The following is a 15,667-nucleotide window of genomic DNA, read 5'->3' on the forward strand; positions in this document are numbered from 1 at the left end:
CTTATAGTTCTACAAAGCCTTGGCCCCTGGGGCCCAGTAAGCCCCTGAATTCATCTGCTAGTGTTCCTCACCTTGCTTATTTGCTGTTGCTCAAAAGAGCCAGGCAGATTCCTGCCTCCAGCTTCACAGTTGTCCCCCCCTCCCCCAGATATGCACGGCTTGCTCCTTCACCTCCTCCATCAGCTAGATGAGGCCTTCCCTGACTACCCTATTCAAAATTGCAGCATCTGCCCGAGGTACATGCAGCCAACTTCCCTGCTTTGTTTTCTTCACAACATTCATCACGATGTATAGACTGTATGATTGGTTATTCTCATAGTCTTCTCTATCTTCTCTAGAATCTAAGCTCAGCAGAGCAGAATTCTTTCTTCATTTACTTCTATATGCCTGTAAGAGGGTCTGGTACATCATAAATGCTTGGTAACCATTGACTGAGTGAATTGTCATCTAATTGAGACTTAAGGGTGAATTGATGTGGGTCAGATGAGGAACCGGAGCAAGAGCATGCCAGTGCGAGAGATCAGGGTTTGCACAGGCTGGAACACACCTTTGTGGAGGAGTGAAAGAAGCTGGAGGTTGGAATGCAAGAGATGGAGTGGCATATCTCAGTTTTGGAGGGAGTGACCTGCTTGGTCACTCTGGCTGTAGTGGACTGGAGGGAGTCCAGCCAGGTGCAGTTAGGACCTTAGGGGTATGTGGAAGAACCTGTGAGAGGTTCCCTGATTTCCTTGTTGAGCTTGCATTGGAGGATCAATGGTGGCCTATGGACAAGAGTTGAACTTTAGAACTGGTCAGATTTGTGTTTACCTTATTCCCAGAATATTTCAGTCTGCTATTTTTTTCTTTCATGTAATAATGTGTTAATTCAGATTTTCTGAGAAGCAGACATTAGAGTCTAGAGATGGGATATGCAGTGCACGTCCAGTTGGAAGCAATGACTGTGGCAGATAAAGGATTCCATGTGTCACTCAGTCACAGCTGAGGGTGGTCTGTGGGAAGTGTGGCATCCAGTGTGGCTGATGGATCCAGAGGGACAGCACCTGGAGCCATTTGACAAGTATATTTCCACAGCAGTAGATCTACCAGCCCATATCACAGTCTCCACAATGTGTTAAATGAGTATATATTTTTTAAAAAAGTAAACAGTACAGTAAACGTTCTCATCTTAATTGTCCAGTTGTCCAGATCTCTTCCCTCAAAGTAACCATTGGTAACACAATTTTTTATATCCTTCCGGAAAATTTCTGTGCATTCACAAGTGTATATGGGTATATATTTTAAAGACATAATGTGATTATTTTTTGCATACTGTTCTCAGCCTCCTTTTTCCATAATATGTCAGTTCATGAAGATCTGATAATTCCTTTTCATGACTGAAGAAGTATTTTATTTTTTATTTAATCTAGTTCCTGATGTTCAGTAAAGATATTTACAGTCATCTGTCATTTTAATCAATACTTAAAATAGACATGTGAATGCATTATTTTACACATATATATGCATTCCAGAAATGGAATTGCTGAGTTATATGTGATTTTAAATTTAATACATACTAATAAACTGCCCTTTAAAGGGACTACATCAGTTTACACTCCTGCCAGTATTCCAAAGTATCTGTTGTTTATTTTTGCCAGTGTGGATCGTAATGTTTTTGCTTTACTTTTTATTTTTGGTGTATGCGTGTGTGTGTGTGGGGGGGTGGTACTGGGAATTAAACCCAGGGTTGTACTATCACTGAACTACGTCCTGAGCCCTTTTTAATTTTTTTTAAATTATGAGATAATGTCTCACTAAGTTGCCCAGGCTGACCTCAAATTTGCCATTCTACTGCCTCAAGATGCTGAGATTACAGGTGTGCACCACCGTGCTTGGCTCCAATTTGTTTTAACTTACTTTTATGTAAGATGAGTGTGGTTTAGCACCTGTTCACACACTGACACAGAAGTCTGTGTATGTGGGGAGGAGTGCATGTATTCAGCCACAGCTGCCAGGGTGCCTGCGAGGAGATTCTGACTGCATGGGTCTGGGTTGGACCTGGGCCCATGATTTAGGTCAGTTTCTTTCCTCTTTGAGAACCACTGCCCCTGAGGTTATTGGGCTCTGAAAAAAAAAAAAATACTACTATTCCCACATCTTGCTTCCTGGGCTTCGAAATTAGCAGTGCTGAGCTTTCCTAACTTTGCTTGGGCTTCTGTGTCAGCAGGGACCTTAGTAGCTAATGTCAGAAGAAAGTGACTCTCTGAGAACCAGCCCTTCTGTGGCCTCACTCTCTGAAAATGAACTGCCACCACCACCCGAGCCCCCCGGTTACGTGTGCTCACTGACGGAAGAACTGGTCACCAAAGCCCGGGAAGAGCTGCAGGAGAAGCCGGAGTGGAGACTTCGGGATGTTCAGGCCCTCCGGGACATGGTGCGGAAGGAGTACCCCAACCTGAGCACATCCCTTGAGGACGCCTTCCTGCTGCGCTTCCTCCGAGCCCGCAAGTTTGACTACGACCGGGCCCTGCAGCTCCTGGTCAACTACCACAGCTGCCGCAGGAGCTGGCCCGAAGTCTTCAGTAACCTGAAGCCATCGGCCCTAAAAGATGTGCTGAGTTCTGGGTTCCTTACTGTGCTGCCCCACACTGACCCCAGGGGCTGCCACATCCTCTGCATCCGTCCAGGTATTTCCCCAGCCTGCCACGGGACATGGGTGTGGTTGCTGAGCTTTCCCTGCACCTTGCCTTCTCCTAGTCCCTTTTCCCCTCTGTTAGTTGAGCCTCTTTTGATTTTGATTGCAGATAATAAAAACCTACTCTAACTAAAGACAGAAGGGAGAACTTGGTCAAGGGAGTTGTGGGTCTCATCTAGACCTAGAGGGCATGAGGTGCATAAGCTCTCACCAGGTCCTACAGTAAGAGCCAGTCTAAGATGACCCACCTCTGCCTGCATATCCCCTGGCCACATGTTTCTGCTACCTCTGGCATATCCTCTTTACCTTTCTTTTCTGTAGACCAGCGCTTGCTGCCTTTGTGCACAAGGCTAACTGACATCTCTCAGCAATGAGGATCACCTGGCCACCCAGTTCACACCCCTCAGTGCAAATTCTAGATTTCCAGTGGGAGAGAATATGCTGGGTTGAGGGGTCTGCCTCTGGTCAGAGGATACGAGCAGAGCTGCCAGGAGCCCCTGCCACTCCTCTTTGAGTGGCCAAGGCACAGATATCATTGAGAGGTTGAGGAGTGGGCAGACTCGTGAAAAGGAGCCTTCCCCATCCCTCGTCCTCCCTCCTTTCCTCTGCTTTGTGAAGCCTTGACAAGGTCCACTTTATTTTTATTTTTGCAGTGATGGAGATGGAGCGTAGTGCCTCATGCATGCTAGACCAGTGCTGTGCCCCTGAGCCACATCAAAGCCCCAAGAGTTATTTTTTAAATCTTAGCACTTCATAGTGATCATCAGGGTACATTACTTTTTTTAAAAGTTCATTTTCTTTGACATTGTACAAAAAAATGTATGAGTAGACCCAAAAGTAGACACACATTATCCTTTGTTGGCACTATTGTCTAGTTCTCCATATTAACTTTACTATTCAAACAGTTATGCAGCAATTTATAGATTGGGAAAGAGAGAAAGCCAAAAAACTTTTCTGCCCATTTTTATTCTTCTTATTTCATTGGCACAGAAGTTAGCAGTTGGGGGCAGTTCCCTGCCGACTTCCTGAAGAAGCATTTGGAACATTCCGAGCTTTGGACACAGTGACTAGGGGGTGCTAGAACTCCAGCCTTCTAATCCTTAATCCTGTTCTCTCCCATGATGCCAAATGCACTGTCATGGAGGCGTGTTCCCCACCCCACCCACAGCCTCAACATTTTCCATCAGAGCACTGCTCAGAAAAAAAGGGAAAGATAGATTGCAGTGTTCTTCCCGAGTGAGCCAGAAAGTGCAAACAGACTGGCAGCCTGGTGTGTACAAACGCCTCTTCAAGGGACATCTGATGGGAGCAGTACCTCCCTGCGCTTCCTCTGCCATTAAGCCCCACTTCTCTGTTCCCTTCATCATTTACCAAAATCTCTCTGAAACTAGATCTTTCTTTTTGGCCCTTACTATGAATCAGGCACGTGTTAATGGCTGTACCTGCACTGGTAGCCACTTTCTGAAATTAGAGGTGTTTATTTTAAAATAAGCAATGCAGTGCAGATTTCAGGGCACCAGGAGACCTAGAAACCAGCCAGTAGGCTTTTCTGCTGCTCCTCTGTGCTCAACGGGTAAGGATATTACAAAATGGCAGATATTACCACACTGGTTGCACCTTGCCACAGTGGTTCCTGCCCTTTGCTGGTGAGATGAATACCTTCCCATGTGGGTGGAGCAGACCTGGACCCCTCCCTACTGACCCAGCCTCTCAGAAGGTAGCAGAGACACTAAGTTCTCTTCTCAGCTGGGTTTTGGCTTTGCCCTTTTATAAGCTCTTTGGGGACATATGTGATTCAAAAGATGGCATCCGGAAATGCAGAGGCAGGTTTAACTGGCAGCAACACAAAACAGCACACTGGCACAATTTTTATACAAAGAATTTTCTTAAGAATTTTACACATCTTACATGTCTCATTGGTGGTAAACGTGAAGTTTTATCATTCTAAGAAAGGGGCACACAGGTTTTGGTGGAATTTTCTTGAGAATAGTGGTTAATAATCACAAATGCTGTCATTTTTATCTTTTTCCCGAAGGGAAGAAAGAATTGTTGAATATGTGGGAAGTATTAAAGTATTAAAGAAACATCTGCCCTGGACCCTTGGATGCAGGGTCTTCTGCAATGCAGCATCATTTCCCATCCCCACGACATCTCCTGAAGGTGGTACAGAAGTTAGGACTCACTTTTTAGGTGGCAAGTGACAGAAAGCCATCATAGGTCAGCTAAAACAAACAAAACAAAACTCATTTTCTCAGATAACTGACATTAGGGCACAGCCGGGTCAAACAGCAGCACTGGAAATCTGTCTCCATCTCCACTGACCTCAGCGTGGACTTCATTCTCAGGCCAGCTCTGGCCTCATGGGACTCCTGCATCTTGAGCTCACAGCCAGAGTACTGTAAGAGGGAGGAAAGAGTATCCCCTTCTCAAGGGTCAAGGTGCTGGAATTGAGACTCCCGGGATTTGTGTGACCTGGCTTTGACCACACTGTGGCCAGGAGGATCTAACACCAGATGGCAAATCAGTGCCCAGGCACTTTTTCACCTCTAGAGTCAGGAGTCACAGCAGTTCTATGCAAGTTGCATGGCAAGAGTGGAAAGAGGTGTCTCCCCAAGGAAAATCAGGATGGTGTTATGAAGATAAGGGGAAATACCTGATGGTGAGAAGCATAGGTGTCCATGAAGGTGGTGTCATTGTTCTCTTCTACTTGGAGGAGGCAGAGAGGCCCAGGGGAAGAAGGCAGCCTGCTCGAGGCCACACAGGCAGTCAGGTTCCGATCCCCAGGTGGTGAGACTTCAGAGGGCATGCTTTTAACCTTAATGCTCAACTGCATTTCCATTTCTGAATGCACCACTGGGTTTGGAGTAAGAAACATTAGCTACTCCGTCTGACGTGGCTCGGTGGTAGAGCACTTGCCTAGCATGTACGAGGCACTGGGTTCTAGTCTCGGCACCACATGTAAAATAAATGAATAAAATAAAGGTCCATCAACATTTAAAAGAAATATTAAAAAAAAAAAAGAAATATCAGCTACTGCGTAAAGCCCACTTATAACCTAAGTAGCATCATGGCCACACAAATCTCATTCTTTCCATTTGAGACAGCAGGTTTTTTTTAATAGACAGAGATAAATCTTTTCTCATCACTTGTTCGTGTTCGTTTCTATAACCTATTGTTCCTTATTCTCTTATAACCTCAGACAGATGGATACCAAGCAACTATCCAATTACTGAAAACATCCGAGCCATATACCTGACGTTAGAAAAACTCATTCAGTCTGAAGAAACCCAGGTGAATGGAATTGTAATTCTTGCAGACTACAAAGGAGTGAGCTTATCAAAAGCATCTCATTTTGGCCCTTTTATAGCCAAAAAGGTGATTGGCATCCTCCAGGTATGGCCCGTTTGCCGTGTGCCCCTTCTGTGGTTGCTTTGACTTTCCCCAGGGCCCTTCATGCAGGTCTCTTGGGATTCACAAACCCCACCTCCCACCTGCAGTGGGAAGTCACCAGCCATTTTTCATGGCTTCCTCAGGGTCTCCAGTCATTTGAGGAGAAGGTACCTTCTATCTAGACAAGATCACAGTTTGGGCAAGAATCAAAAACAGGCAGCTGCTTTCTGCCTTTGTGTGTGCACATGTGCACATATGTGTGCAAATGGCAAAGAAGGAATTTTCCTAAAACACAAAATAAATTGTCCTGCCTTAGGGGCTGGAACCTCTCCATTCCTCTGTGGAACTGGGACCTGGGGTTCTGTGGGACTGTGTTTTGATCAGAGGTCTCACACTTCAGGCTTCACGTTTTGGAACCCAAATTGCTAGGGCCTGGAAGGTCCCTTCCATACATATTTAACAGTTCACAAAGGGCTGTTACCACCGTTATCACCCATTCAGTCCTTTGAGGAATCTTCTGTATTAGTCAAGAATTCTTTTTCCTTTTTTGATAGACGGGGAAACTGAGACCTAGAGAGGATAGAGTCTGGCCAGAGGGTCACAACTGGGACAGATTTGGATTCCTTGTTCATTCTGACCCAAGTCCTAGAGTGCTGCAGATGCTGCCCCTGTGAACTGTGGGCACCAGTGGTCACAGCATCACCTCTCACCGAATTCACAAGTGTGTTTAAGACCACTTTTTGACATAATTGTAAATCTTATTTCTAGCTTTGAGCCAGTATTCTGGCTTTTCTTTGCTTCCACTCTGTTTCTGTTTTTTGCTTTTGTAGTGCTTAGACAGAACCAAGGTCTTTGCGCATGCCAGGCAAGCACAGAACCACAAGCCACACCCCAGCCCTCTGCTCTGTTCCCATGTCTACTACATTCAGTGTCAGGGTAGAGTGAATCAGTGTTTTCCTGGTATTTTAAACTCCTCCAGCCTGGTGTGGTGGTGCACGCCTATAATCCCAGCTACTAGGAGGCTAAGGCAGGAGGATCATGGGTTTTGAGGCCAGCCTGGGCAACTTAAGACACTGTCTCAAAGTCAAATAAAAAGGGCTAAGGGTGTCGCTTAGTGGTAGAGTGCTTGGTCAGTTTTGCAAGGCCCTGGGTTTCATCTCCAGTACCACAAAAACAAACAAAAATCTTCCAGAGCGGACAGAAGTCCCAGGGCTAAACAGGTTTGGTAATGTGGAATAGCACATCCCTCTCTTATGAATTTCACCACCAACATCTCTGTATTAAAGGCTGAGCAGGGAACTGTGGTCACAGAAACCTGTCTATTCTAGTCTACTGACTTACCAGACTCACCTGCCATGGAATCCTTTTCTGTATCTAATGCTCCCTGAGAAATATGCTTAGGGCAGCTCTGACCCAGGACTCTTGATGTGTGCCAGCTCCATCTGTGTAGATGCAGATCTTTGCTGCCCATAAGAGGAGCCACTCTGCCTGTTTGTCTCTTTTCTGACCCAATTTTGGCTTCCAAGAGAGACTTTCACAAAGGCTTATCCTTCCTATTTAGCAACCCTCTCCCCCACGCCCTTCTGTCTTTGCAGAGACCCTGAGAATGTAACCAGACTGATGTGGGGCTGAACGTAGAGGTTGAATCAGGGAGTGTGGCTGTGGAAGGGACAGTTTACAGTCACTGCAGATGTTCTAACACTCTTTTCCCTCCCCCAACAGGATGGGTTTCCCATTCGGATAAAAGCAGTCCATGTAGTAAATGAACCTCGGATATTTAAAGGCATTTTTGCCATCATAAAACCATTTCTGAAGGAGAAAATAGCAAACAGAGTAAGTGACAATCCTTGTGGCTTTTGATGCTTTCATCTTTTTCCTCCTTGGATTTGCTTGTGACAGCTAGTACTTAATTCTTTTTGCCTTGGAACTAACTTGGAAAGTCTGAGAGTACAGATGAATATAAATGAACAGTCTTTTTTATAAGGGAAAGATGAAATTATAAGATGATAATATTTGTCAGAAAAGAGCAGAAGTCAGAATTTTTACCATAAGTGTCCTCTCTGCTATGTAAACCCTTAGCCTTTTGATCTCCTATCTTAGACATTGTAAGCCAATGTTGCATTTTATACATGAGAGGATGTGGAAAGGGAGGAGCCAAAGAGAGTAACTGGGCAGATTGCTTAAGAACTAAGGGTCATTTGCTGTGTGCTGTGATGTACACCTGTAATCCTAGCAACTCAGGAGGCTGAGGCAGGAGGATCACTTAAACCCAGGAGTTTGAGGCCAATCTGGACAACATAGTGAGACCTTGTCTCAAAGACAAAAAAAGCTGTTTCAGCATTTCTGTTTACCTAATTTGATGTCTTACTGTGCAGTTTTTGAAGCAATTCAAGGTTTTTGAGCTATGTGGGGTTTTAGCTTAATTCTTAATTAAGAAGGGGCTAGGTCTTACACACCTTTAATCCCAGTGACTCAGGAGGGAAGCTAGCCTCAGCAACATAGTGAGATCCTATCTCAAAATGAAAAATGAAAAAGACTGGGGATGGGGCTCAGTGGCAAAGCACCCTCAGTTCAATTCCCAGTTACCCCCTCCCCCCCAAAATATGTCTTCCTTTGTTCTTTCCTCCATTCTTTCTTTCACAATAGTGAGGACTGAACTCAGGGGTACTCTACTACTGAGCTGCACTCCCAGCCCTTTTGATTTTGAGATAGGGTCTCATTATGACCTCAGATTTACAACCCTCCTGCCTTGTTCTCCTGAGTAAACTGAGATCGTGGTCTGGCTGGGATAAATGTTACTTGAGATGCTGAGGCAGGAGGATCACAAGTTCAAGATCAACCTGGGCAATTTAGCATGACCCTGTATTAAAATAAAAGGAACTGGGGATGCAGCTCAGTGGTTGAGCACTTGCATAGTGTGTGCAATGGCCCGAGTTTAATCCTCAATAGAACAAAAAAATAAAAGATAAACTAAAGGACGAGTCTTCCTTGCTGACCCTGAAGAGCCCTTTTTCTCTTCACCTTTCCCAGGACCACTGATTGAAATGGCCTGGACCTAGGAACGTGGTAGTCACTCTCTCTAAAGACTAGGTCCTCAATTTTATACTCTTTTTCAAAAAGAAAGCTTATACAGATGGAGAACCCCAGGGTTGCAAAAGAGGGAACTTAAACTCCAGATCTAGCTCTTTCCCTATTTTATCAGCTCAGGGGTGAAGCCCAGGGATATGGGTTTTTAAATTTCCCTAGGTAATCCTGATGCATAGCTAGGCTGATATAGTGGAGCTACTGATTTAGTGGCCTCCTTGCATGGGCGCAACCTGTGTTGGTTCCCGAAGATTCTGTTTGGAACCTGAACCTACATAGCCTTCACACAGGTCTTTTACGTCTATGAAATGCTCTTATTTGTGGCACATGATGTTGTTTTTTCTCCCTCGTGTATTCACTTATTCATTCAAAACTATTTATCAATCAACTACTCTGTGCAGAATGAACAAAATGACACAAATCCCTTCCCCTAAGAAGCTCACACTTGAAAGAGACACCCAGATAATGGATCACACATGTTACCCAGTGTTCAAATGGGAGAAGTGCTTCAGACAAAAGTAGACCACAGAAAGGAGGTAGTAAGTGTGAAGGGGGATCGCAGTGTCCAATAGGGTATTAGAGGTGGCTGCATTGAGGAGGTGGCCCCATTGAGAAGTCAATGTTTGCGCAGAGACTTGACAGGTGAGGCGTCAGCCTTTCAGACAAGCAGGTGTCCAGCATAGCTGAAGGAGCAGCTTGGAGGCTGGTGTGACTGGGGCTGAGGAATGATCAGAGGAGGAGTTGGAGAAGTAATAGGCCAGGTCATGAGGGGCCTCTGACTGGTCCGAGAGGGAGTGCCAGAAGGGTGTGGAGGAGTGACATGTCAGCCCTCACTGAAATCCTATGGGGACAAGAGTGAGAGCAGAGAGATAGGTAGGAGGCTAATGTGGGACTCCAGAGAGAGGTGCTGGAGGCCTGGAACCACTGAGGATGTAGCCAAGTGGCTGGACCCTGGATGGATCTGGAAGGCCTACCAATAGGGTGTGTGGTATACAGAGAAGAGAATTAGGGGTACTCCAGGCTTCTTGGCCGAGGAACTGAGTAAAGTTGCAATTAATCTTTCTTCATTCAACACGTATTATTTGAGCACCTACCACAAAAGGGATTGCTCCATTACTGATTGACCTAAGAATGTGTGTCCTTTTAATTTCACTCCCTGTTAGTTCTTCCTCCACGGGTCTGACCTGAACTCTCTTCACACAAACCTCCCAAGAAACATCCTCCCCAAGGAGTATGGGGGCACAGCGGGGGAGCTGGACACTGCCAGCTGGAGTGCCGTGCTCCTGGCCTCAGAGGACGACTTTGTGAAAGAGTTCTGCCAACCTGTCCCCACCTGTGACAGCATCCTGGGCCAGGCACTACTGTCCGAAGGACTGGCCTCAGATGTGCAGTGCGACGACTCCATGCGGGCGGTGAAGTCACAGCTGTACTCCTGCTACTAGTCAGTCCCCCGGGAGTGTCGCCATGTTTAAATCTTTTCCCTTCGTCTTTAGAACTTACAGTCTGAGGCCTCAGTCTTGCTCCTTGTAATGAAAGAGCAGCATGAGGAACCGTCTGGAGACCTTTGAGGGTGAGCCCAGCTTGGGGTGAGCCTTTGGTTACTTGGATTATTCCAGGGATGACAGGGAAAGTTTCCCCAGTGACCCCCACACATTCACACTTGAAGTTGTATCTAGTTCTTAGGCATCCCGGAAGTAAGAAAGTCACTTTGATCCCAATTCCAGGAAAAGACAACACAAGTGGCCAGTCAGCACTACTCTTCTGAAACAAACTTGGCTGAACTTTTCAAGGAGGCCATGCAAAGCTTTGGGAGTCTGCCTTTTACAAGAACTCTCGCTGTAAACCCGCTGCCAATCAGGAAACTTCCCATTCCAGGTCCAGTTCCCGGTGGCTGTCACTGGGTTTGGAAAGCACCTTGCCTGCACTAGGGGAGCACCAGGATCTAGGCACTTCTTCCTGATCAAATTGAGAAGCCAGAGACTTCAAAGCCTCCCTGGGATTCACTGGTTGAATCTTGCAATAGAAACATCTCCCAAACCTATAAAGCCTTAGCCCTGGTTCTCAGTTGAGTCAGACCAGGTCTTAAAAGTATATGATCTTGGACTGGGGATGTGGCTCAAGCGGTAGCGCGCTCGCCTGGCATGCGTGCGGCCCGGGTTCGATCCTCAGCACCACATACAAACAAAGATGTTGTGTCTGCCGAGAACTAAAAAAAAAATAAATATTAAAAAATTCTCTCAAAAAAAAAAAAAAAGTATATGATCTTGCTCAGTGTAAAACACTGGATTCTAGGCTTGTGAAGCTAAAGAATTTTGGACTAGGAATCAAGAGACCTGGGCTCCAGGTATGTGACTGTGTGACTGTACACAAGACTCAGGCCCCCGTGGGTCTCAGCTTTCTCATTTATGAGGCTGGATGAAATCATGTCAAAGGGCCCTTTTGGCACTGAGGTTCTGGTATTTGGTTTAGCTACTGGTAGGTTATCTTCCTGGAGAGATGGCTATCAGATAGTGTTGGTCACATCCTGGTTTTTATCGATACGAACAGACCTTTCCATGGAGAATTAGCGCCATCTGGTCCTGTCTTTAAAGAAGCTAGTATGTGCATTCCTAGGACTCAGTGACCCAACTTCTTTTTTGTAGTGATGGTTAAAAGGATGGCTTGTGTGAGGTGGCCTGAATGTTGTAGGAATTCCTTCCATCCTGAAATCTGGGTAGGATATTGTAAACTCAGCTACAGTGGTTTTAGTACTTGGATTTCTTAAATCTCATCCCTGAAAACATACACACATGGGCAGGTTGTTGCTGGGTCACCAATGGGGCCTCTGCCCTCCCAGGCCCACTGAAGATTGTCTTTCTGGTGTGGGAGGACCAGTTGCCCTGAATGGCAGTTCTGTATTTCAGCATTTTAGAACCTTCCTGTCAAGACTTCGACCTTAGCCCAGCCATCAAATTAGGTGGTTCATCTGATGGTTTCTGACCTGTTTCCTTTCATATGTGATCAAGATGTCAAGTAGTGGCAAGTACTATTTGTTGTGCCTGTACCTTCTCTGTACATTTATGAGAATAAGCAGGCAAAGCAGACAGTTTCCTGAGGGAGAGAAACAGCCTCTGAAATTCCAAGGTCTTCTATTACTAAGCTATTCAAGTTTACAGCACTTTCAGAAATGCATAAGTTGGTGGAAATTAATTTACTTACCTCATTAATGCCAATTCCATGGAAAGTTCTTTCCACCATAGACACTAACCCTGAATCCTCTAAGGTCCTGGCTGAGCTGGAAGTGTCAAAACGTACACCACTGGCTACCAGTGGGTGAAAGCGATGTCACCAGCATTGCTGAAAGACCTAGGCTTCAGTGGAATGGCTGAAGGGCATGGTTCAGAATGCAGAGGCCCAGGTGGAAGTTGGTTAGACTCCCTTGGGTCCCAGAGAGAAGAGAATGTGTGTGTGTGAAGTGGGGGACGCACACAGAAACAGCTAGACGGAGGGACGGATGAACACTTGGCCCCTGCATCATGTTCCTGGCCAGTGGCCCTTGTCTACATGACTAAACGCTGGATGGCCAGGCTCACCTGGAGAAATAGTTCAGAGGCAGGAAGGGATGTTGCCTGTTTTCCCAGCCTTTCCCCTCAGGCGAGAGGCATTGACCTAGTTCTGCCTGCCTCCTGGAGCTGCTGGGCATCCTGCTGGCTCCAGAGAGATCAAATGGTCTTGGCACCTCAGGGAATGGGAAGCAAGCTGTAAATCCAGGACCTCCCTGGTGAAAAGCAAGGCAGAGCAGGCGGGCAACCAGCAGGGCACAGCAGGCCTGGCTTTGTGGTGGAGACACCTGAGGACTGGGGCAAGAGCCTTCCTTCAGGGAACTTTGGTTCAAACACCAGGCATGAACTTTCCCCTGGGTACAGGTAGGGAGATATCGGGAAGGGACAGGGATAGAAATTAGGAGGATTGAGTTCCAGCTACATCTTGCCACGTATGTGTCCTTGAACAAGCCATTGAACACCCCTGAATCATCATGACCCGGGAGACCTCTACTCTGAATGCCAAACCTGTTTCTGGCATCTGGCAGGCTTCACTGCCACAGTGACAACCCGCTTTTACTGCTATCTGGGTTTTTAGGAAATTTGGGTCTGAATGTATTGGTAAAGCTTCCAAAACAAATTTGTTAGCTTGGGACAATGGGAGTTTTCTCTTCCCCCATTCCCCATTCTTCCTAGAAACATAGTCTACCTTTATGGAGAGAAACAGATGAAATCTCTGGAAACAGCCAAAAATGCAACCCTGGCTTCGCACACTGGCTTTCCTGCGTGGGACTACAGAAGGGGCTATGGATCCTTCCACTTCATCCTGCTGGTGTGGTAGGAGGCATTTCCCCTGAATTCAAGACTTATTGACTGGGCAGTGTTTATAAATGCTATTTTCAGATCAGTCATGGGGTTTCTTTTTCATTTGGCAGCCATTGTGGCATTATTACAATACCTCATTTTAAAGTTGTCAGCTTTCCAGGTTTTCCTATGAAACCTCCTTTCGTTCAGGAAGGGACGTGTCAACTAATGTGTGGCCTTCCTGCAGCCGTGACAGCTTGGAGATGCTCAGGAAGACTGTCAACCTGCTAGCACCCCTGAGCATTGGCAGCTGTTAACTTTGAAAATCTAAATTCCTTTCTGCTCTCTTGACTCAGAAATGGTTTGCTTGAAATGCAAGAAACAAATATCATCAAATATTCCCACTTAGCAGGAGCTTGCTTCATGGGAAGGTCTGGTATGACTCGTGGATGGAGATGATTGGGATGCATTTACTGGTTTTCAGTTTAGCTTGTTTTCAAGAGAACTCTCAAGAAGGCAGCCTGTGTAGTCAGGTAGTAAGTTCTGGGCTCTTGTGGATATGCCTCTGATACCACTCTGTTGGGAGCTGGGGTAATTTCCTAACTAGGTTGGGTTATCATTTTAGCCACTGGTTGCATTCCTTGCTTCAACCTGAAATTCAGTGTAGCTTCGAGTGTGGGGACACATGGTGGTGGCTTCATCTACTTCAGTATTTGTTTTGACCAAAAGTTTATTTTTCTAGTGCATTTTTCTAAGTCAAAGTGGTGAAAAAAATATGTAATTTTAGTATGCATGACTGGGTCTTAATAAAAATCCCTGTAAGGATGAGTGTGCGTAGAGTTTTTTTTTTTTTTTTTGGTGTTGCTGGGGATTGAACCCAGGGCTTTGTGCATGCGAGACAGGCACTCTACCAACTGAACTATATCCCCAGCCCCCACAGAGTTTGGATAAAGACTCTTAGGTTTCCTACTCATAGGCATGGCCAAAGCCTCCCTCTTCCAGGAGAGCCTGGGAGGGGTACTGTGGCAAACATTGAGCTGGCTGCCCCCAAAGACCAGGTGCGCCTAGACTGCATCATGTACCAAGGGGAGAGGATGTAATCATACATGGTGGTAGGGGCAACATGTCACTGTTTCAGTCCTTGAGGAACAAGATGATTTTCAGGACTGACTGGCCTTGAATCTTTCAGTGGTAGCCAATAACTCCCGAATGTGCCTGTGGGGTAGCCACACCTGTCAAGTACACACAACACATAATCTCATTTAATTTTCAGGTATCCTTAATGAAGTAGTAGTATGGCCCCTAGGAAGAAAAAGAGGCACAGAAAAGTGGAACAGCTTACCCAAGGACACAACCAGCAAAACAGTAAAGATGGGATTCTAAGGCAGGTCATCAGTCCCAAGCCCTGCATCAGGACTTGATGGTGGGAGCCAGGTGGAATCCATCTCTTAAAAATTTTGTTGTCAAATAATCCACAGAACAGAGGGAAAGAAGATAGGAATCTTTATAAAAAGATCGTATCAGAAATTGCCTTATTTTCTGGAAACACGTAATGCAATTCTTAATCTCAGATCCGAGTGGTAACTGAGCATTTTATTCCAGAAGCTCCTACAAGCGAGGCCAGACTCCTCAAGGGGTAACAGTATGGCTTGACCCAACTCTGGTTCCAAACATGCTATTTCTCTAACCTGCCTCCTTATTTATCGAGAGGCAAATACTCTGTCCCAGAGTAGGCAGCAGTTAGGTCCCCACATGGGGCTGGTGTGTTGGCGAGTTAAGAAACACTCCAGCACAGGATGCAGGTTCACTGTTGGCTTTTGATGTCACAACCAGGCAGGTATGCACCCTTTAGTGCAACCAGCCTTTCCTGGGAAAATGGAGGAACCGAATGCTCAGTCTGTTTCTCATTCTGGAAAATGGGAGCCAACATCTCCAGCCCTTTTACCTCACAGCAGTGTTATGACCATCAATGGAGGCACTTTTCTGAGCACCTCCTCACTGCCGACCTGCAGGGCCCCTCCCACAATCAATGGCAGCACAGGTTTCACATTAATACATTTAAAGCTGCTGGCAAGTAAAGCCAGGTGCGGTGGTGCACGCCTGTTGTAATCCCAGTGACTTGAGAGGCTGAGGCACGAGGATCACAAGTTCAAAGTCACCCTCAGCAACTTACAAAAAATAAAAAGGGCTGGGGATA

At 46.0% G+C, this 15,667-nt stretch overlaps 1 protein-coding gene across 6 annotated transcripts in view; it reads left to right on the forward strand.

Annotated features, from left to right (window-relative positions):
* Ttpal (alpha tocopherol transfer protein like) overlaps positions 1-14,298 on the forward strand; it is a 37,101-nt gene extending 22,803 nt beyond the window's left edge. For 4 of the 6 annotated variants that reach the window (XM_058575615.1, XM_046433765.2, XM_046433763.2 and 1 more), the window contains 4 exons: positions 2,204-2,663; positions 5,871-6,064; positions 7,784-7,894; positions 10,309-14,298. In XM_058575615.1, the coding sequence (XP_058431598.1) occupies positions 2,219-2,663; positions 5,871-6,064; positions 7,784-7,894; positions 10,309-10,587 (1,029 nt within the window). In that variant the 5' untranslated portion in view covers positions 2,204-2,218 and the 3' untranslated portion in view covers positions 10,588-14,298. Of the gene's footprint in view, positions 1-2,200; positions 2,664-5,870; positions 6,065-7,783; positions 7,895-10,308 lie in introns of all 6 variants that reach the window. The other 2 variants (XM_046433767.2, XM_046433764.2) reach the window with 2 other exon arrangements.
* Positions 14,299-15,667: the final 1,369 nt, after the last annotated feature.

Source organism: Marmota monax, unplaced genomic scaffold, assembly GCF_021218885.2.
Source record: "Marmota monax isolate L192 unplaced genomic scaffold, Marmota_monax_Labrador192_F-V1.1 WCK01_AAM20220418_F8-fsc00014, whole genome shotgun sequence".
Taxonomy (NCBI): domain Eukaryota; kingdom Metazoa; phylum Chordata; class Mammalia; order Rodentia; family Sciuridae; genus Marmota; species Marmota monax.